The sequence below is a fragment of the Phyllobates terribilis genome, unplaced genomic scaffold (assembly GCF_046119375.1).
Source record: "Phyllobates terribilis strain yellow unplaced genomic scaffold, ASM4611937v1 Scaffold_5__5_contigs__length_657084704, whole genome shotgun sequence".
Taxonomy (NCBI): Eukaryota; Metazoa; Chordata; class Amphibia; order Anura; family Dendrobatidae; genus Phyllobates; species Phyllobates terribilis.
Window position 1 is genome coordinate 61,258,197 of NW_027362765.1, and position 21,959 is coordinate 61,280,155.

At 40.7% G+C, this 21,959-nt stretch overlaps 1 protein-coding gene across 8 annotated transcripts in view; it reads right to left on the bottom strand.

Annotated features, from left to right (window-relative positions):
• Positions 1–1,693: 1,693 nt before the first annotated feature.
• LOC141271991 (uncharacterized) overlaps positions 1,694–21,959 on the bottom strand; it is a 240,378-nt gene continuing 220,112 nt past the window's right edge. For 7 of the 8 annotated variants that reach the window (XM_073682259.1, XM_073682258.1, XM_073682253.1 and 4 more), the window contains 4 exons: positions 20,357–20,480; positions 20,176–20,273; positions 18,312–18,402; positions 1,694–9,322 (listed from right to left, as the gene is read on the bottom strand). In XM_073682259.1, the coding sequence (XP_073538360.1) occupies positions 8,199–9,322; positions 18,312–18,402; positions 20,176–20,273; positions 20,357–20,480 (1,437 nt within the window). In that variant the 3' untranslated portion in view covers positions 1,694–8,198. Of the gene's footprint in view, positions 9,323–18,311; positions 18,403–20,175; positions 20,274–20,356; positions 20,481–20,561; positions 20,742–20,870; positions 21,021–21,959 lie in introns of all 8 variants that reach the window. The other variant, XM_073682260.1, reaches the window with a different exon arrangement.

Genomic DNA, 21,959 nt, shown 5'->3' on the forward strand with positions numbered 1-21,959 from the left:
GATGCCATACATACCAGGATTGGGATGAGGGGTGCCATGTATATCACATTTGGGATGAGGAGGTCATGCATACCAGGATTGGGGATGAGGGGTGCCATGCATACCAGGATAGGGATGAGGGCAGCACATAACAGGATAAAGGAACAGGATTGGGGAGCACAAATACCAGGATGGGGGCAGCACATACCAGCATGGGAGACCATATACCAATAAAAATGCTCGCCACCCGGGCATAGAACGGGCTCAATAGCTAGTTCACTAATAAATTTATATACTTGTTTGGGATTTCGTATTCACTTCTTTTGTCTCTGGGACCTTATAATTTCTCCTGGGATATGGTGTTATATGTGTTGGTAGAAGCGCTATTTGTCTAGCATATTTATAGGGACTTTGTATGCACGACTCCATTCCATCCTTCATTGCCATCATGCTTGCACCATTATAGCTTTTTAGAGGAGTGACATAAGGTCAACGGAACACCTCTAACTGGATCTCTGATACACCTAGAGGTGTTCCATTGATGTTCCAAAGATGTACCATTCTTCAAATCTGATGATCAGTCCATGCAAAAGTTTTCCTCTATGCACCTCTTACTGTATTTCTACTTTGTCAATGTTTTCCCAACCACTGGGACATGCAATACTGAACATTGCTGATTTTTAGATTCACATGCATAAGAATCTGCCGAAGTGACAAACGAAGGACCTTCAGTTCAAGGATACTGTCCCTCTATAGGGCATGTCGACAAACAAGAGGCATCGCACAATAAAAGGAGCTCTGGACACAGGAATCACTATGCAAATGGGAGATCAGGAGGCACTTAAGAAGGTTCCAGGATATTCAAGAAAAAAATGCAGATGGACTACTGCTCAGCAGGATGCCCCAGTGTCGAGGGTCCTTCATAATTGCTATGTCTTCTACAGAAAATAGGTACACTAAAAGAAGCCAAGGCCCACCAGAGTGGGCCACTGTGACTCTGTTTGGGCCATTTTACAAAACAAACAAACTATTCCTGGACTCCCTAGACTTGATACGATTTTTGAGCTTTCCATGTGCTTAACCTCTTAAGGACGGAGCCAATTATGTCCTTAATGACCAGGCCAAATTTTACAATTCTGACCAGTGTCATTTTATGAGGTAATTACTCTGGAACGCTTCAATGGATCCCACTGATTCTGAGATTGTTTTTTCGTGACATATTGTACTTCATGATTGTGGTAAAATTTCTTCGATAAGACTTGCGTTTACTTGTGAAAAAAATGGAAATTTGGCGAAAATTTTGCAAATTTTGCAATTTTCAAACTTTGAATTTTCATGCCCTTAAATCAGAGAGATATGTCACACAAAATAGTTAATAAATAACATTTCCCACATGTCTACTTTACATAAGAACAATTTTGGAACCAAATTTTTTTTTTTGTTAGGAAGTTATAAGGGTTAAAAGTTGACCAGCGATTTCTAATTTTTCCAACAAAATTTACAAAACCATTTTTTTAGGGACCACATCACATTTGAAGTGACTTTGAGGAATCTATATCACAGAAAATATCCAAAAGTGACACCATTTTAAAAACTGCACCCCTCAAGGTGCTCAAAACCACATTCAAGATGTTTATTAACCCTTCACATGCTTTACAGGAACTGAAGCAATGTGCAAGGAAAAAATGAACATTTAACTTTTTTTCACAAAATGTTTACTTCAGACACAATTTTTTTTATTTTCACAAGAGTAACAAGAGAAAATGGAACACAAAATTTGTTGTGCAGTTCATCCTGAGCATACCGATACCCCATATGTGGGGGAAAACCACTATTTCGGCACACGGCAGGGTTCGGAAGGGAAGGAGCACCATTTGACTTTTTGAATGTAAAATTTGCTTCAATAATTACCGGACGCCATGTCGCGTTTGAGGAGCCCCTGATGTGCCTAAACAGTGGAACCCCCCCACAAGGGACACCATTTTGGAAACTAGACCCCTCAGGGAACTTATCTAGATGTGTGGTGAGCACCTTGAACAGCAAATAGTGCTTAACAGAAGTTTATAACGTAGAGCTGTGAAATTAAGAGATCAAATTTTTTTCCACAAAAATGTACTTTTAGCCCCAATTTTTTTTATTTTCACAAGGGTAACAGGAGAAAATGGACCTAAAATTTGTTGTGGAATTGCTCCTGAGTACGGACATACCCCGTATGCAGGGGAAAACTATTGTTTGGGGGCACGGCAGGAAGGAGGAGTGATGTTTGGAACGCAGACTTTGATGGAATGGTCTGCGGGCGTCATGTTGCGTTTTTAGAGCCCTTGATGTGCCTAAACAGTGGAAAACCCTGACAAGTTACCCCATTTTGAAAACTACACCCCTCAAGGATTTTATCCAGGGGTATAGTGAGCATTTTTAACCCACAGGTACTACACATAATTTGATAACATTAGGTTGGCATACTGAAAGTTTTCATTTTTTTCATGAAAATGTAGTTTTAGCCCCAAATTTGTAATTTTTGCAATGGATAATAGAAGAAAACGGACACCATAATTTGTTATGCTGTTTCTCCCCAACGTGATGATGCCCCACATGTCGTCAGAAATTACTGTTAGGACATACGTCAGGGCTAAGAAGGAAGGAGCACTATTTGGCTTTTGGAGCATAGATTTTGGTAGAATAGTTTGTGGGTGACATTTGCGGAGTCCCTAAGGTGTCAGATCAGCATAAAAAAAACCAAAGTGACCCCATTGTAGAAATTACACATCTCAATGAATCCATCTACTGCTGCAGTGACTACTATGTAACATTCACACCAGGCTTTATTCTGGAGAATTCCAAATATGCCAGTTTAGTGCCCATACATTGTGCCCCCATAAAGTGTAGTGCCCCCATATATTATAGCGCGCCCATACATTTCTCCTGGTGACACACACCCCGTAAATTGTTAAGTGCTCTCCCCGCTACATTAATGCCAAACATGTGGCCTCTTACTGCGGTTTAGACACAATGGGGTTCAGGAGGAGGGGGCATTTGGGAACACAGAATTCACTGGATTTTATTTGAGGGGGGCGGGAGCCATGTTGCTTTTCAAGAGTCTTTGTTCTACCAGTAACGTAGGACCCCCCTATAGTGCCAGGGACAGATGATGGACCTGAGAGGGGGCTGGTTTTTTTATGGGATAAATTAGGGGTTTTATTGGTAACATTTTGGGGTGCAAAATTTTCGAATAAGACTGGATTGCCAGTCTACATTGAGCACTTACGTCGGGGTTTCCGTGTAAATCCCACAAAAATGTTATTCAGACGAAACCCCCAATGGAACCACCCACCACAGAGAGGCAGATGGAGACACTTTGGAGGCCGTTTGGCGTCTGCTCCGGTGGTCTCCATCTTTTTAGATGTGCACAGATCTGTGGTCATCCACATGTGGGCTAAAAAAAAGCCTAAAATGATGGTATGTTGCCAGAACAGAGACCAGTCCAAAGGGACTCCATCGGCCTCATAAGTGAGTGGCTCCATTTGGGTTTTTTGTCTGAATTGTAGTTTTGGTGAATTTACACGGAAACCCCAACATAACCGCTCAGCGGAGAGTGCCGGATAAATATGAACCGAGCCTTATTCTGAATTTTTTTGGAGGCAGAATGAAGCAGTACTAGAATAGTTCTTATTTTTATTTTTGTGCCGTTCACCGTGCGGTGTAAGTGATAAGGCGGGTTTATTCTTCGGGTCGGTGCGATTATAGCGATTCCAGATTTATATGTTTTTTTTTTTTTTTTAGGTTTTGCAGCCATCACACAGTAAAAATGCTTTTTTTTATAAAATGCAGTTATTTTCGTCACCCTATTCTGAGAGATGTAACTTTTTTTATTTTTTGGTGAACAGCGCTGTATGATGGCTTATTTTTTGCGGGACGAGTTGCAGATTTTTTGGGTACCATTTTGAGGCACATAGTAATTTTTGGTCGCTTTTTATTCAGATTTTTCAGACACAGAATGAACAAAAACCAGCAATTCAGTTATTGTTTTTATTTTTTGAGCTGTTTGTCGTGCGGTAAAAGTGATTAAGACTGATTTGTCCTTCGGGTCGGTACGATTACAGCGATACCAGATTTATATTTTTTTTATGCTTTGCTTTTTTACAGACTAAAAACAGTATTTTACAAAAAAAGAACTTGATTTTGCATCGTCTCATTCGGAGAGCTGTAACTTTTTTATTTATTTGCCGAATGAGCCATATTATGGCTTGTTTTTTTGCTGAACGGTTTGGCGTTTTTATTTTGCAATTTTTTTTATATACGACTTTTTGATCACTTTTTATTCACTTTTTTTGTGAGTCAGTATGATGAAAAAGCGTCATTTTTGGCGTGCTTTTTTTTTTTTTTTTACGGCATTCACCAAACAGACTAAATAACGCAGCAGTTTTATACAGCAGGTTATTCCGGAAGCGGTGATACCAATTATGTGTACGTTGATTCGTTTTTTAGATTTTAGTGATTTGTGCACTTTTTTGTGTTTTTTTTACTTTTTTACATATTTTATTACACTTATTTTTACTTTTGACTAAGTCCCACTGTGGGACATGTGTAATTCTCACTTTGATTGATGCTCTCATACACTGCAGTATCTCTACTGCAGTGCATGAGACCTGTCAGTGAGTTTCTGAACTCACTGACTCTGCCTGTGAGATCCAGCTTATTGCTGGATCTCACAGGCCACCGTACCCTGGGATCATCACATGATCTCAGGGTACCATGATAACCATCGGGACCCGCGATTCTCATCGTGGGGGTCCTATGGTTACTAAGGGGGTCGCTGTCACGATCAGCGGTTTTTAAAGGGTTAATCGGCCTCGATCGGTATCAGGCCCGATACTGCAGGGTGTCAGCTGTCACACACAGCTGACACCCGCAGGAATCGATGCCGCCGGGTAGCGGTATTCACTTATTCCGCATCGCCGCTTTTTAACGGCGCTATGGAATAAGTACCCTCAATGACCGCCATAAAAATGTGTTAAGGGGTGTCCAGTACTGTTCTGCTTTCAATCTGTTTTTTATAGCCGAATGCTTGAAAATTTGAGCAATTTCACATCCTAGCGACACCTGCTGCTTCCTAAACTTGCATAACGTTACAGCTTGTACATTCTGGTATTGTAAGGTCAATGTGGATGAGTGTATATAATCTATCTGGAAAACAAAAAGGAAATACCACCTAATATCAAAGCACGAAGAATAATAAAACCTACCTGTAGGATAATAACATGAAGAACAAATTCCTACAAAATAACCTGACATACGGGTATAAATAAACTAAAGACACAAACATAAACCTTTTTTTAATATTGGAAATAGTTGATTATCAAGATATTAAAACCAAATACACAAACACACTGAACATGATTAAAATGTTGAACAGCATGGCCCAGGAGAAAGGGATTAGTCATAATTAGAAATGGAAGACTCAATTTGCCATTGGCCAGGTCTTTAATATGTGACTGCTGGATGGGAGCCCTATGAATCTACTTGCCGCCCTGGAATTTCTGGCTCATTTTATTAGCCCCACTTGAGCAACATTGTATGGGCATCATGCCACAATGATGACATTGAGCCCACCAAGCTAATCAAAAGAGGAGCCTGAAATGCCAGGAGGTAAGGAAATTCACATGGCTCCTGTCCAATTGTCATAAATTACTGACCTGACTGATAGACCGGAGTCCTATGAATCAATTCTTACATTTCTAATAAGAACTTCTTTGCTGATCACCTACTCCTCCAGTAATGGTTGGGAACAAGTTGGAAAATGGGGTGTCCAAAGCCTCCCTGATCAACTTGATCTAACATCAAGCTATGTGAGACTCTAGAGTACATGATTGTGACAGTCGTCAAAACAACTATTTGATTTTTAACTGGTCTCATCCTATGGCATACTGCCAATAGTGCAGACTATGTGGCTGTAATGAAGCCTGTTAACCAGTGGTTAGAAGGTGGGGGCCATTGCTGAATGGTCCTGCCTGGTATCTCAACTCCAATGGTATCTGAATCCTGAGGACATTAATGCATTTGCATACGACTTACTCACCAAAGCTAACAGACAATTTTCTATACTTCTCCTTCTAGACCTATCCTCTACCTTTGACACAGTTGACCACTCCCTCCTACTACAACTTTTCTCAAAGTCAAAGACTTTGCCCTCTCCTGGATCTCCTCATCCCTTTCTAATCACACATTTAGCGTCTCCCACTCCCATACTATCTCCTCATCCCGTCCTCTCTCTGTCGTTGTCCCTCTGTCTTGAGACCCCTACTCTTCTCCATCTTTACCTTTGGCCTGCAACAACTCATAAAGTCCCATAGCTTCCAGTATCACCTATACGCTGAAGACACTCAGATCAACCCCTTTGGCCGAGATGTCACCTCTCTGCTGACCAGAATCCTAGAGTGTCTATCAGCCATATCCTCCTTCTTTTCATCACATTTCCTAAAGCTCAATGTGGACAAAGCTGAACTCATCATCTTTCCTCCATCTCACCTAATGCCCCTACCCAATCTATATATCAGAGTAACCCTCATCTCCGCCCTGTCCTTCAAACCACACATCCAAGCTCTTATCACCTCTTGCCGCCTCCAACTCAATATATTTCCAGAAACCGTCCTTTTCTCAACCCACAATCTACTAATATGTTAGTGCATACCCTCATCATCTCCCGCCATGTCTACTGCAATATCTTCCTCTGTGGCCTCCCGGCTAACACTCTCGCACCTCTATAGTCTGTCTTTAGCTTGGCTGCCCGACTAATCCACCTCTTTCCTCACTACTCCTCCGCTTCTACTCTCTTCACATCCCTTCATTGACTCCCAATTCTATGTATGCAGTTCAAACTGCTAACACTTACCTACATAATCTGTCTCCTCTGTATATCTCCAAACTAATCTCCCGATATCTTCCCACAAATAATATCTGGTCTTCCCAAGACCATCTTTCCTCCTCCACACTTATACGTTCCTCACCCAATTGCCTCTAAAACTTATCCCACATATCCCCCATTCTCTGGAATTCTTTGCCCAACACGTCTGAGTATCCACCAGATTTTTTAACTTTCAGATGAACTTGAAAACCCATCTCTTCAAGAAAGCTTATAGCCTGCAATGACTCTGCTGTTACCTTACCACCACCACCTGAGCTGTCGCAATCCCCCAACCTACTGTCTCCCTCCTCATTACCCTGTAGACAGTAATCCCGCAGGGGCAGGCCCTCTCCTCTTTCTGTACCAGTCTGTCATTGTTAGCTTGTTCATTGTAATTTATATCTGTAATTTGTATGTAACCCCTTCTAACATGTACAGAACCATGAAATCAATGGTGCTCTAAAAATAAATAATAATAATACAATAGTAGAACACAGAGCGATGAGCATTAATCTACTGCATCTGTACTAATGCAGCAACCACGATTATCATGCCTTCTGCATGAAGCCTCAGTCCATACACAGCACACACTTGAGCAGCACATAACAGAAATAAGTCTAAGTGATTTCTTTCTATTGTCTGGGCATTATTCTGAAATTTGAAGAGGTACACTAAATTGTACTAGGGAGCATAGTGGTGGCCTCTTACTGTATTGGGAGGCACAGTTGGCACAATATACTGTATTGGGGAGCCCAATGATGAACTTATACAGTTGGGGCATAATACTGTATTAGTGGGAAGATGACGGCCTCATACTGTATTGGGAATACTATGATGGCCTCATACGGCATTGAGGGCACTGTGGGAGCATCATAATCTGTGCGGGGGAACTGTGGGGAGGGATTATATTATGTAAAGAGATGCGCATATGGGCCTTACAGTAGTGATAAAATGTGTAATCGTGACCTTATATTTTCTGGGACGCATCTTCCAGGTCATCATATTATGTGGAGGGCCATTGTGGGAATATCTTACTTTGTGGATGCCATGGAAGATGTTTCAGTGGGTGGAATACTAAGGTGCATCACTACTTTTGTGTGCATGTCAAAATAATATTCTCTGCACGGACTTCAAAAATTGTGAATTAAACTTTTTATGACCACGCTTAAGAATAGTTTTAGTTAGGGGTGAATGGTTTGTATACATTTGCTATTAATCATTTAGTGCTCTAAATGGTTTTCCCATTGTTTTGTAGATATGTGATTTTACTATAATTTGCATTTTGTTCTACATGTTCTAAATAAAAGTATAAAAAATTTTACTTCCTTGTGTGAATTCTCTGATGTGTAACAAGATTACCTTTTCGATTAAAACATTTCCCACAATTTGAACATAAAAATGGCTTCTCCCCTGTGTGAGTTCTCTGATGTCTAACAAAATCTGATTTATTGGTAAAACATTTCCCACACTCTGAACATAAAAATGGCTTCTCCCCTGTGTGATGTCTCTGATGTTTAACAAGATTTGATTTATCTGGAAAACATTTCCTGCATTCTGAACATGAATATGGCTTCTCCATTGTGTGAATTCTTAGATGTGTAACAAGTTTTGATTTAGTATTGCAATATTTCCCACACTCTGAACATGAAAATGGGTTCTCCCCTGTGTGAGTAAACTGATGTCTAACAAGACTGGATTTCTCTGTAAAACATTTTCCACACTTGAAACATGAAAATGGCTTTTTTCCTGTGTGAGTTCTCTCATGTTTAACAAGATGGTGTTTCACTGTAAAACATTTACCACATTCTGAACATGAATATGGTTTCTCTCCTGTGTGAATTCTCTGATGCACCATTAAAACTGATTTTCGTTTAAAACATTTTCCACATTCGGAGCATGAAAATGGCTTCTCCCCTGTGTGAATTCTCAGATGTCTAACAAGATTTGCTTTCAGATTAAAACATTTCCCACATTCTGAACATGAAAATGGCTTTTCTCCTGTGTGAATTTTCTGATGTGTTACAAGTTTGGATTTCACACTATAATATTTCGCACATTCTGAACAAGGAAACGGATTTTCTCCTGTGTGAATTCTCAGATGTGTAACAAGATTTGTTTTCCGATTAAAACATTTCCCACATTCTGAACATGAATATGGCTTCTTCCCTGTGTGAATTCTCTGATGTGTAACAAGATATGATTTGTTTGTAAAACATTTCCCACATTCTGAACATAAAAATGGTTTCTCCCCTATGTAAGCTGTTTTATGTTCAACAGCCCTTCTGTGACTTTTGTTTTGATTTTGTTTTGTATTTGTCTTCGATGAAGCGGAAGAAAGGACCTTGGCTTGAGGTGTGTCTGGTATAATGACATATTCTTCACATGTATCTGAAGCTATATCTGAGAATATCAGATTTCTCTCTGAACTCCTGGTACAGTCATCTGCAGAGAATAAAACTGATTTTACTATTTTTCAAAAACACTCCATTGGAAATATATTAATATTTATATTATGCACTTTAGATCATTTCCATACAAACTGTAATACAATTAAATTATCGATAGACTAACACAATAGACCACAAAAGAGGGACTGATAGATTATGCTGTTAGGCCACCAGATTATGCCCTTTCAAAGTTTAACTTTTCTATTATAGCCACTGTCTCTGCAGGTTCATGTTTTGCTGTGCCCCTCACCAATCATTTCAAGTTAGATGTGTACTGAAAACTCAGAAAGGGTCCTGTAATTTATTTTAATAGGGGACTGCAGCTCACTACATAAGCTCTCTGGCAGGTGTGAGTACGGAACAAAGCATATTGGAAGAGCATATTGGTCATGTACACTTAAACTATCACTTTGGAGAAAGTGTAAGATTTTGCATTTTTGTTCAATGTAACTAAGCAGTGGATACAAAAAAGGAGAACAAGTCCGTAATATTATTTTATATGCAATGCAAGCCAATAGAAATATTGTCCTTAAAGAAGGATAAATAAATTAAAAATTTAAAATTATCATAACACATGACTGTGGGCGTCAAAAGTAAGAGAAACTTTACTTTCAGTGTCTGGTGTGACTCCCTTGTGTATCTATAACTGCATTGACATAATTACAGTAATTGTTGATTAGTCCTGCACATTAACTTGGAGGTATTTTTGCCTATTCCTCCCTGTAAATCAGTTTCAGCTCTGTTAATTTGGTGTTTGATCACTCATCAACCGCACATTTCAGGTTCTTCCACAACATTTTTATAGTATTAAGGTCAGAACTTTGACTTAACCATTCCTAAACATTAACTTTATTTTTCTCTAACCATACTTTTATAGAACAAAATATGTTCTTTAGATTATTGTCTTGCTGTATGATGCTTGTTTTCCCGATATTCAGCTGATGAACAGGTATCCAGATATTTTCCTTTAGAATTTGCTTATACAATTCACAATTCTTTGTTTTGTCAATGATGACAAGCCGTTCTGGCCCAAGCAGGTAAACTGGCCCAAATAGTGATAGCAACACCACCATATTTCACAGCTGGTATGATGTGTTTTTTTTCTCCACACACAATGTTTCTCATTTAAACCAAAAAGCTCTATTTTGGTTTCATCCATCCAATAAAACAATGTTTCAATAGCCTTCTGGCTTGTGCAGATGACCTTTAGTAAACTGCTGACCAGCAGCAATATTCTTTTTGAAGAGCACTGTTTTTTTCCTTGCATTGTTCTTCAATGTTCTACTGAAGGTGGACATATATATTTGGACAGAGACAACATTTTTCTAATGTTGGTTCTAGACATTACCACAATGAATATTAAACAAAACAATTCAGATGCAGTTGAAGTTCAGACTTTCAGCTTTCATTTGAGGGTATCCACATTAAAATTGGATGAAGGGTTTCAGCTCCTTAACATGTGCCACCCTGTTTTTAAAGGGACCAAAAGTAATTGGACAGATTAAATAATTGTAAATAAAATGTTCATTTCTAGTACTTGGTTGAAAACCCTTTGTTGGCAATGACTGCCTGAAGTCTTGAACTCATGGTCATCACCAGACGCTGTGTTTCCTCCTTTTTGATGCTCTGACAGGCCTTCACTGCGGTGGTTTTCAGTTGCTGTTTGTTTGTGGGCCTTTTTGTCTGAAGTTTAGTCATTAACAAGTGAAATGCATGCTCAATTGGGTTGAGATCAGGTGACTGACTTGGCCATTCAAGAATATTCCACTTCTTTGCTTTAATAAACTCCTGGGATGCTTTGGCTTTATGTTTTGGGTCATTGCCCATCAAAAGTTTGAAACGACGACCAATCAGTTTGGCTGCATTTGGCTGGATCTGAGCACACAGTATGGCTCTGAATACATCAGAATTCATTCGGCTGCTTCTGTCTTGTGTCACATCATCAATAAACACTAGTGACCCAGTGCCACTGGCAGCCATGCATGCCCAAGCCATCACACTGCCTCCGTCGTGTTTTACAGATGATGTGGTATGCTTTGGATCATGAGCTGTACCACGCCTTCGCCATACTTTTCTCTTTCCATCATTCTGGTAGATGTTGATCTTGGTTTCATCTGTCCAAAGAATGTTCTTCCAGAACTGTGCTGGCTTTTTTAGATGTTTTTTAGCAAAGTCCAGTCTAGCCTTTTTATTCTTGATGCTTATGAGTGGCTTGCACCGTGCAGTGAAACCTCTGTATTTACTTTCATGCAGTCTTCTCTTTATGGTAGATTTGGATATTGATACGCCTACCTCCTGGAGAGTGTTGTTCACTTGGTTGGCTGTTGTGAAGGGGTTTCTCTTCACCATGGAGATTATTCTGCGATCATCCTCCACTGTTGTCTTCCATGGGCGCCCAGGTCTTTTTGCATTAATGAGTTCACCAGTGCTTTCTTTCTTTCTCAGGATGTACCAAACTGTAGATTTTGGCACTCCTAATGTTGTAGCAATTTCTCGGATGGGTTTTTTCTGTTTTTGCAGCTTAAGGATGGCTTGTTTCACCAGCATGGAGAGCTCCTTTGACCGCATGTTTACTTCACAGCAAAACCTTCCAAATGCAAGCACCAAACCTCAAATCATCTCCAGGCATTTTATCTGCTTAATTGAGAATGACATAACGAAGGGATTGCCCACACCTGTCCATGAAATAGCCTTGGAGTCAATTGTCCAATTACTTTTGGTCCCTTTAAAAACAGGGTGGCACATGTTAAGGAGCTGAAACTCCTCAACCCTTCATCCAATTTTAATGTGGATACCCTCAAATGAAAGCTGAAAGTCTGAACTTCAACTGCATCTGAATTGTTTTGTTTAAAATTCATTGGGGTAATGTCTAGAACCAAAATTAGAAAAATGTTGTCTCTGTCCAAATATATATGGACCTAACTGTATGAATATTAACATTAACTAATGTGAAAGAGACATTTAGTTAATTGAAATTTGCTTTAGGTTCTTTTGTGACCTGGCAGACTATTATGCTCATTGTCCTGGGGGAGGGGGTCTTGAATTTTCTCAATTTCTACAAACTATATCTTACTGACGATTGGATGAGTCCAAACTAGTGATGAGAGAGCATGCTCGCCACTAATCGTTACTCGCCCGAGCATCACAGTGCTGGAGATACTCATTACTCAGCAAGTATGTTTTGAATGTTCGGTCAGGAGCTTGAGTCCCCGCCCCGCATGTTGGGTGCATTTTAGTCAGCAAATTAACATGCACGGATTGTCTGACAGTCACTGTAATGCAGTCGCCATGTTGGTTGTGGCATTACAGTGAATGGCTGGCCGCATAGCGTCATCGTGTCTATATAAGACCCGAGACCCTATGCTCGTCACAGTCTACCGGTCAAACAGGCAGAGTAGGGAAGAGCTGCACCTGAGCGAGGGAGAGGATTGGCGGTTATTTTAAACAGATTCCACACCACTATTATAAATCTACTGTAACAATCCTTGTACTGAAGAAAATATTAATCCTGCTGATAGCACTAGACAGGCAGAGTTTGTGGAGAGCTACTATAGTACAGAATAGGATCCATTGCATGTTCTTTCTGCTGCTGGAACTCCTATCAATAGCACTAGACATCTGGGCTGATAATATTCTTTTTGCTCTTCATCCTGCTAATTTTGGCAAAAAGCAATATTACACACCATTTTTACTGCTCCTTTTGCTTGTTAGCAGCATTCTGCCATATTTGGTTGATTTGAATAGCATTGCTGTATTGTGAATGCAGAGAAACTTGTCCATCATCTAAAGTAGTCAAATATTACTGCGGTATTAATCCTGCTTTTTTTTGCAAGCTGCAAAATATTATACTCCATTTAAGGTCTGCTACTTGTGTGTCCAAAATATTTCCACACTTGTTCACTGACCAATATCATTTCTACACCGTCACTAGGCCAAAAAATTGGTCATCAGACGTAATCAAATACTGCGGTATCAATCCTGATTTTTTTTGCAACCTGCAAAAGATTATACTCCATTTAAAGTCTGCTACTTGTGTCTCCAAAACATATCCACACTTGTTCGCTGACCAATAGCATCGGTATACCATCACTGGGCAAAAGAATTGTTCATCAGACGTGATCAAATACTGCGGTATTAATCCTGATATTTTTATATCCTTGTCCCAGCTCAGCGTTCAGTTGTCCCTACCCGTCCTTTGAATGCAAGCGCAAATACGTAGCCAACCACCCGCAGTCCACAATACTAAACTAACACATTTCTCAACTGCTTGCACCGGAAATGTTGCCTTTTAGGCTCATGGAGACGTAAACTTTCCACAACATCATGGCGGCGGCCGTCCTTCGGTACTCGGTCCCCAACCTCCACTATTTCTCCCGGTGTGCCGTCCCCGTCTTACACAAGCACGTGTCCCAGAACATTACCCGTGCCCGCAACAATGCAGTTACGGGGAAGGTCCACCTAACCACAGACATGTGGACAAGTGCTTGTGGCCAGGGATGGTACATCTCGCTGACGGCACACTGGGTTAATATTGTGGAAGCGGGGACCCAGTTAGACCCTGGGATGCAACACGTCCTCCCGATGCTGAGGATTGAGGACCCTGGGTCAATTAGAGTTGCCCCACATTTTACAATTCCTGCACCTCCTCCTCCTTTTCAGTCTCCATCTCCGAAATGACAACATCAGTAGGAAGCTGGAAGTACTGCAGCACTGCCTCGGCCAAGTGTCAACAGGCTGCGCTGAAGCTAATATGCTTAGGTGACAAACTGCACACTGGTGCAGAGTTGTTGAAAGCTGGAGGCTTTGAAGCTTGGCAACCTCGCACAAGTACCATGCCTGGCCCATGTTCTCAACCTAGTAGTTTAGCGGTTTCTCAAAACCTACCCAGATCTGCCTTAGCTGCTTGTCAAAGTATGCCACGTGTGTGCCCATTTTCGAAACTCACTTACAGATTCCACCACCCTCGACGTGCTTCAGCAGTGTTTGCAGCTTCTAGCTGACCAGCTGGTGTGCGATGTCACCACGTGTTGGATCTCAATGTTACATATGTTGGGAAGGATTTGTGAGTAGCAGCTTCAACACGCCTGTTTGTAATCAGGTCAGCCTCCGCACATAAGAGCAGATGAGTGGGCATGGTTGTCTGACTTCTGTGCCATCCTCAAAAACTTTGAGGAATCCACCAAGATGGTGAGCGGCGATGACGGTATAATTAGCATCACCACCCTGCTTCTCTGTCTACTGAAATACTCGCTGCTCACAATTAAAGAGAAGGCATTGCAGGCGGAGCGCAATGAGGTGAAGCAAGGAACTATACAGGGTGATGCTACACAGCCCAGCCTCATCTCATGTCAATGAGGATTGGGTGATAATGAGGAGGAGGAGGAAGTGGAGGAGGAACAGGAGCTGGATTCCAGCACTATAGACGGAACTACCCACACAACATTCATACCGCCTGTTCAGCATGGATGGCCTGAGGAGAGGGAGAACGAGGAGGAGGACCCGGAGGAGGATGAGGAGGAGAGCATGGACAGTCGTCCTCTTGGTCAGGACAGGGAAGTCTTGGCTGTTGGCAGTCTAGCACACATGGCTGACTTTATGTTCCGCTGCCTTTCCCGTGACCCTCGCGTTGTATGCATTTTGGCGACAGTAATTTCTGGTTGGTCACAGGAGCTGGTTTCCTGCACTACAGACGGTACTACCCACAAAACATTCATACCGCCTGTTCAGCATGGATGGCCTGAGGAGAGCGTGAATGAGGAGGAGACCATGGACAGTCATCCTCTTGGTCAGGACAGGAAAGTCTTGGCTGCTGGCAATCTAGCACACATGGCTGACTTTATGTTCTGCTGCCTTTCCCGTGACCCTCGCGTTGTATGCATTTTGGCAACAGTAATTATTGGTTGGTCACACTTCTGGACCCATACTTCAAGGAGTACTTTCTATCTCTCCTTCCCGTGGCGGAGAGGTCTAATTAAATGTTGCAGTGTCAGAAGTCCCTTGTTGAAGAATTATTAAAAAAAATTGCATCTGACAATGCTAGCGGCAGAAGTCACAGTTCCTTGGACAATCAAGGAGTATAGGCGAGGGAGACACAAACCAGACGCAGTAGAGGCAGGGGAACACTGTCAAAGGTCTGGGACAGTTTTATCAGCCCCTCCCAGTGCCCAGGCCATGGTATGCGGGGTACTCTGACAAGGAGGGAAAAGTTTTGGAAGATGCTGAAGGAGTACCTTACCTACCGTACCAGCATCCTCCGTGATTCCTCTGTGCCTTACAACTATTGGGTATCCAAGCTAGACACGTGGCATGATCTGTCTCTCTATGCCTTGAAGGTCCTGGCTGCTAGCGTTTTGTAAGAGATGGTTTTTAGTGCCACCGGGGGTATTATAACATTCGCAATAACAGTACAGGAGACCCACTCCTTAATAATGGATTCAATATTCTACAATATTACCTCTCTTATCTGAAATTTGTTTACGAGTGAGCTATCGCAGTATGGATAGCGATTACACCAATCCAGCCAGGTATTATTGCCTTATACTGCGCACTGCTGCTGCGGAAAAAAAAAATTAAAATCTATTCTATTCCCTATTGATACCGCTGTTAGCAGCATTTACAATAGGGACAAGTGCAAGGTATAATCAGCTGGAGGAGTGTTGTTCATTGTCATCGAATACATCTCTTCCACAGTACATTACTTGATATTTACCATTCACTCGTTGAAAAATTCATAGTTTTTAACAGTGATCTATAATTAGAAATTGATGCAAGCAGACAGGGTTGCTTGCGTTCCTTCGCAGTTTGGTGGTGCAACGTACCAAAAAAACCTCTTCGGAGCCGCTTAAATTCTATTTTCTATTGTACTATATTACCTCTCTTATCTGAGATTCGTGTACGGGTGACCTATAGCAGTTGAGATAGCGTCTTACAGGTATCTATCTAGTCAGGGATTATTGTATTATACTCCGTGCTGAAATAAAAAATTCTATTCTCTATTGATAACTCTCTTAGCTGCTTTTTAAAAAGGGACAGGTGCTAGATTGTAATATCAGCTGGAAATGAGTGTTCATTCTGGATATGTCTGATGATGTCTCACACACTACATGACCAGATAAGGTAGTAAAATGTTAAAATTACATTTACTGGTGAATGTATTTTTCACCGCTGAAACAAATGCAAAAGTTCAAAAACACATCAAAAACTCTACGTGTGAACATAGCCCAAGGTGTGGAGGAGCATTTTTGTTTTTGGTTATTTATTTTGCCTTATATATAAGTCATTACCCTGGAAAGAATGTTTCTTAACATTTTTTCCAGGAAAATCCATTTTTGCTTTGTTTTTGTATGTTGTATTGTGAGTCCGTAAAAGTGGCATAATACCTCTGACAACATTGTTCCCAGCAGTGACCTGGGAGTCAGAGATGCTTCCAGGGGCATGCTGTTCTCATGTCATTTGAGCACTGTTTCCATCGATTTGACAAATTTTTAGGCCCCCTCCAGACTTCCGGGGGGGATAAGGGGTCGCAGCAGAAAAATGCTCGAGTTTCGCACTGACTTACATTGAGCTCGGGTTGAGCATCCGAGCATTACAATTTGCTCGACCGAAGCAAAGAGCACCCGAGCATTTTAGTGCTCATTCATCACTAGTCCAAACTCTTTAGAAATGGTTTTGTAAACTTTTATTACCTGATAAAAATTAGTAACTTCTCTTTGCTTTGTTCGTGCCATGCCATACTTCAAAAAACATGTTGTAAAGATCAGAATTTAATAGATTTTTTAGTAAAACAGGACGCTCACTTACACTTGATAGTCATCCCATTGACTGAAAACATCGGACTCTAATTTCACTTTCAAATTATCTGATAATCCTAAAGCTCCACATACTTTTGCCACTCGCAAACATAATATTATATATACATATATAATATACTGTACTAATATTGGATTATTTTTCATTATTTAATAAAATGGCAATATCAAATGTTTTTTGACTAATTTGTTTAATTTGCTTCTTTTCATCTACTTTTAGGACTTGTGTAAAAATCTAATGTAGTTTTAGGTCAAATCTATGCAAAAATATAGAAAAATCTGAAGGGTTCACAAACTTTCAAGCATAACTGTAAGTCTATGGATACCTTTGTGTGAAAAAAATATCTACATACAGTGGCATGTAAACATTTGGGTGGTTACTCGATGCTGGTCACATGGTATGGTTTGATTTCTTATGAAGTAGCAAAGCACAAGCTCAGTCCCCCCCAATAACCTATCTACCCTCCTCCACCTTCTCTGCTGTATCAGGTGGTGGATACCAAGATTTGCCATGCAATGGAAGGCAGCTCCTGCACCTATCAACAATGCAAACCTAGTTCTGCCCATGGAGCCAAACAAGTCTACCGCAACACGACATCTGAATGGCTTTTTATTGAATTTCAAACAGTGGCCTCAAGTAGAGTCAGAAGCGCACATGAGAATGCAGAATCACTTTCCCTTGAGCCTATGTGTATGTGTACACTTGCCTCATTGGAATACAAAATTGATTCATCAAAGTGTTTATGCCAGTGTTCACAAAATTGAGCAGAGCACAGACAGGGCATGGCGGTGCCTGACCGCCAAAAACATCAAAAGTTATGCCACTGTGGTGGTGTAACTTAAGCCAGAAATGCTACATTAATCCTTAAAAGGAGTAACATTTCTGGAATGGAGCATGGAGGCACATGCCAGAGAAGACGTGCTGAATTTATTGGCATTTGCCTCTTAATGAATTTGGCGCATCTTACCACAACATGCCCCTTTATTAAGACTGTTGTGCACAGCGCCAGTCTTCATGAAACGCCCCTAAATATTGATATTAATATTATGAGTAAAATCCACATAAAAAAATTCCATGTGAACACATTCCAAAAAAAGTCAACATATAAAGTTATTACAGAAGCCAGTGACTGATTAGAATCTGTGACTTCTCTGCATTTAGTGGTCACTACTCACCTGTGCGGTTATCTGTAGGAATCTCCTCTTTACACCGCTCATCACCCCTCACATATGTCTCTGTAGTATTAATATGGGGCAGATCTTTACCCTGAAACAAATGTAAGTCATAGACAGAAAAGATCATAAATGAACATGATGGCCAAATATTAAATGACACCAGTAGTTACCACATTGCTGCAGGTCTCCTGTATAAATCCAACCTGCCGGCTCCTAATTCTAACCAGCAGTCTCCATAACCCAAAAATTGTGAGAAGATCCAGACAGCATCTATTGTCTATGATCAGCTTTATCCTGTCATCTCCACCAAGTATAAAACATACACTGAATGGCCACATTGGGAGAAGATCCAGACAACATCTAATGTCTAAGATCAGCTTTATCCTGTCATCTCCACCAAGTATAAAACATACACTGAATGGCCACATTGTGAGAAGATCCAGACAACATCTAATGTCTATGATCAGCTTTATCCTGTCATCTCCACCAAGTATAAAACATACACTGAATGGCCACATTGTGAGAAGATCCAGACAACATCTAATGTCTATGATCAGCTTTATCCTGTCATCTCCACCAAATGTAAAACTTACACTGAATGGCCACTTTACTAGAGACACCCATCTATAGTCATGTAGAACCTCGTTTGCCCTTTAGAACCTCAGCAATTTATTGCGTCAAAGATTCTAGGTGATTAAGTATTTCTGCAGAAATATGCATGAATTGGTAATTAATTGGAGGTGCTAACCAGTATAGAACAGCCCATTCTACCTCGTCCCAGAGATATTTTATAGGCAGGGGCTTAACGATCACTGACGCAGAGGGTGCGACCGCAACCAAGCCCATGTTTCACTGGTGTCTAGGATCAAGACACCTTGGTCCGTGTGACTCTTACACTGGAAACAATCTATGACTATGTGACCTTTATGGCACGGTTCATTCTCCTTGTTGAAAACAGTAAAGAGCTGCTGTGAAGGGATGAACTTGGTTTGTCCCAATGTTTAGGTAAGCTCTAGTGTCCAAACATCCATCCACAGGTATCAGAAAACCCAGGATGAACCCATTCCTCGCACAATTACACCACAAGTCTGAAAGGTTGACATCTGACAGGAAGGATACATGGATTCATACTGCTTGTGCCAAATTCTGATCCTTCCATCATCAGGATGCAACACCAACCTGGATTCCTCCAAACAATGTTTTCCACTGCTCAGTGATATAATTGTTGCTCGCTTTTGCCTAAATAAAGTTTTATTTCTTTTGGTTTCTGTTAGACAGCAATGACACTGGAACTGTTATAGCCCATCTGTGCTTAAAAATGATGAATGCATTCTAATATATTAGATGAACACCATCATTGTATTTAGCTGCAGATACCTAAATGATGAATGTTTACATCCACAGGATTCAATATCACTGGATATTTTTCCATGATCACAACATTCTCAGTAATTAATTGGCCATTCAATGTATAATACTGAGGCAGGCTCGGACTGGCCCATAGGGGAACAGGGGAATTCCCCGGTGGGCCCTTGTGCAGATATGGGCCCCCAATCCCACTGTATGGACAGTACTTGGCATAATTCACTTGTTTCACTCTGTACAGAAAAAAGCTGCACATCATCATTCTTTAACCAAACTACCCAGTTTATTATTACATAGAGATATAGGTCAATTTGTGAACGATGGTAGTGTAATATTTGCATGTAGGTGAAAAGTGGGGCCCCCAAAGTAAATGTTACGGGTGGGCCCTTGGCACACCAATCTGACATTGTACTGGGGAATAAAACAAGACTGAACACAAGACCTTCACAGTCTTCTACACATCACAGGGGAGATTTCATAACAACTTCTCTCCATCTACCTGATAATCCGGGGAAACATTGAGATTTTCTTGTTTACAGTCCTGTGGAAGAAGAGAACGGGGACATCTCTCTGGTGTTGTCCTCTTACTGGATAGAACTGGGGGAAACACATACATGGACTGAATTCATTCTTTACATACAGATAATTATAGGCCGTGTGTATTTAGTCCTGTCTATTACCTGGTGATGTGAGGGGCTGGGGAACCTCCATCATGACGTCCTTGTACAGATCTTTATGTCCTTCTAAATACTCCCACTCCTCCATGGAGAAATAGATGGCGACATCCTGACACCTTATAGGAACCTGACACATACAATGATACAGTCATCCCCAATCCCTTCATAGTGATACTGTATAATGTCCCAGCATTCCCAGCAGTGTCACCTCTCCAGTCAGCAGCTCAATCATCTTGTATGTGAGTTCTAGGATCTTCTGGTCATTGGTGTCCTCATGTATCAGGGGGTGAGGTGGAGGCCCCGTGATTGGGCTCAGGGGTCTTCCCCATCCCTCAGACACAGGGTCCTGACAGCGCTCACTAGAGGTCTTCTTCACTACTGTGTAATCCTGGTTATGGAGAGACACATTAATAAATCTCACTACAGACATTTCTAGAGTCCTCACCTCTCCAGTTCAGTCCATCTGTTATTCCCATAGATAAGAATGATGTAATGTGACGTCATCAGAATCTCTCACCTCTCCAGTAAGCCGGAAGAGGATCTCTAGGGTGAGGTGTAATATCCTCTCCGCCATCTTGTCCCTGTCTCTATCCATCCTTGATGGGTCAATCAGGACAATTCTCTTATATAGAAGATCTCCACTGAGAGGATCCGATATTGTAGGGACCTGAGTGGGGAGAATTTGTTTATGACTTTACATCTGTTCAATCCCATGTAAGATGATATATTTACTGGATAATCGGAAGAAACAAGAGGAGATATAAATAGACATGAGTGAAATGATTCAATTAATGCTTCATTATAGTAATACATTTAGGTCGATATGATATATTTTTTTATGAAAATATCAAAAATTTTATTAAAGTTTTGAAAAATTCTGAATTTTTGAACTTTGAATTTTGATGCCCTCAAAACAAATAGTCATACTAGTTGGCACAAAATAATTAATGAATAACATTTTACACATATCTACTTTATGTCAGCATAATTTTTGTAACATATGTATAGATGTATAATTTTAGGAAATTTAGGAAATTAGAAAGGTTAAAAGTTTAGCAGTATTTTTTTCATTTTTCCAGCAAAATGTATAAATCCTAATTTTTCAGAGACCACTTCACATTTGAAGTGACTTTGAGTATTCCATATGTCGGAAAACCCCCAGAGAGACCCCATTGTTAAAATGCCACCCCTCACTTCATCTAAAACAGCATACTGGAAGTTTGTTAACCCTTCAGGTGCCTCATAGGAATAATTGCAAAGTGGAAGAAAGCAATATAAAATTATGTGTTTTTCACTAAAATATTGCTTTAGCTCCAAATTTTTCATTTTCACAAGAATAGCAAGAAAAAATGAACCACCCAATTTGTTGAACAATTTCTTCAGAGTATGCGATACCTCAAATGTGGTGGGAAACTACTTTTTGGGCACACGGCAAGGCTTGGAAGGGAAGGAGTGCCATTTGACTTTTCAAGCTCAGATTTGGCTGGAATAGACTACAAAATTTAATAACATTGGACATTTTTTCCAATTTTGCTTTAGCTCTAAATATTTCATTTTCCTAAAGGTAACAGGTGAAAATAGACCACATAATTTGTTCTGCAATTTC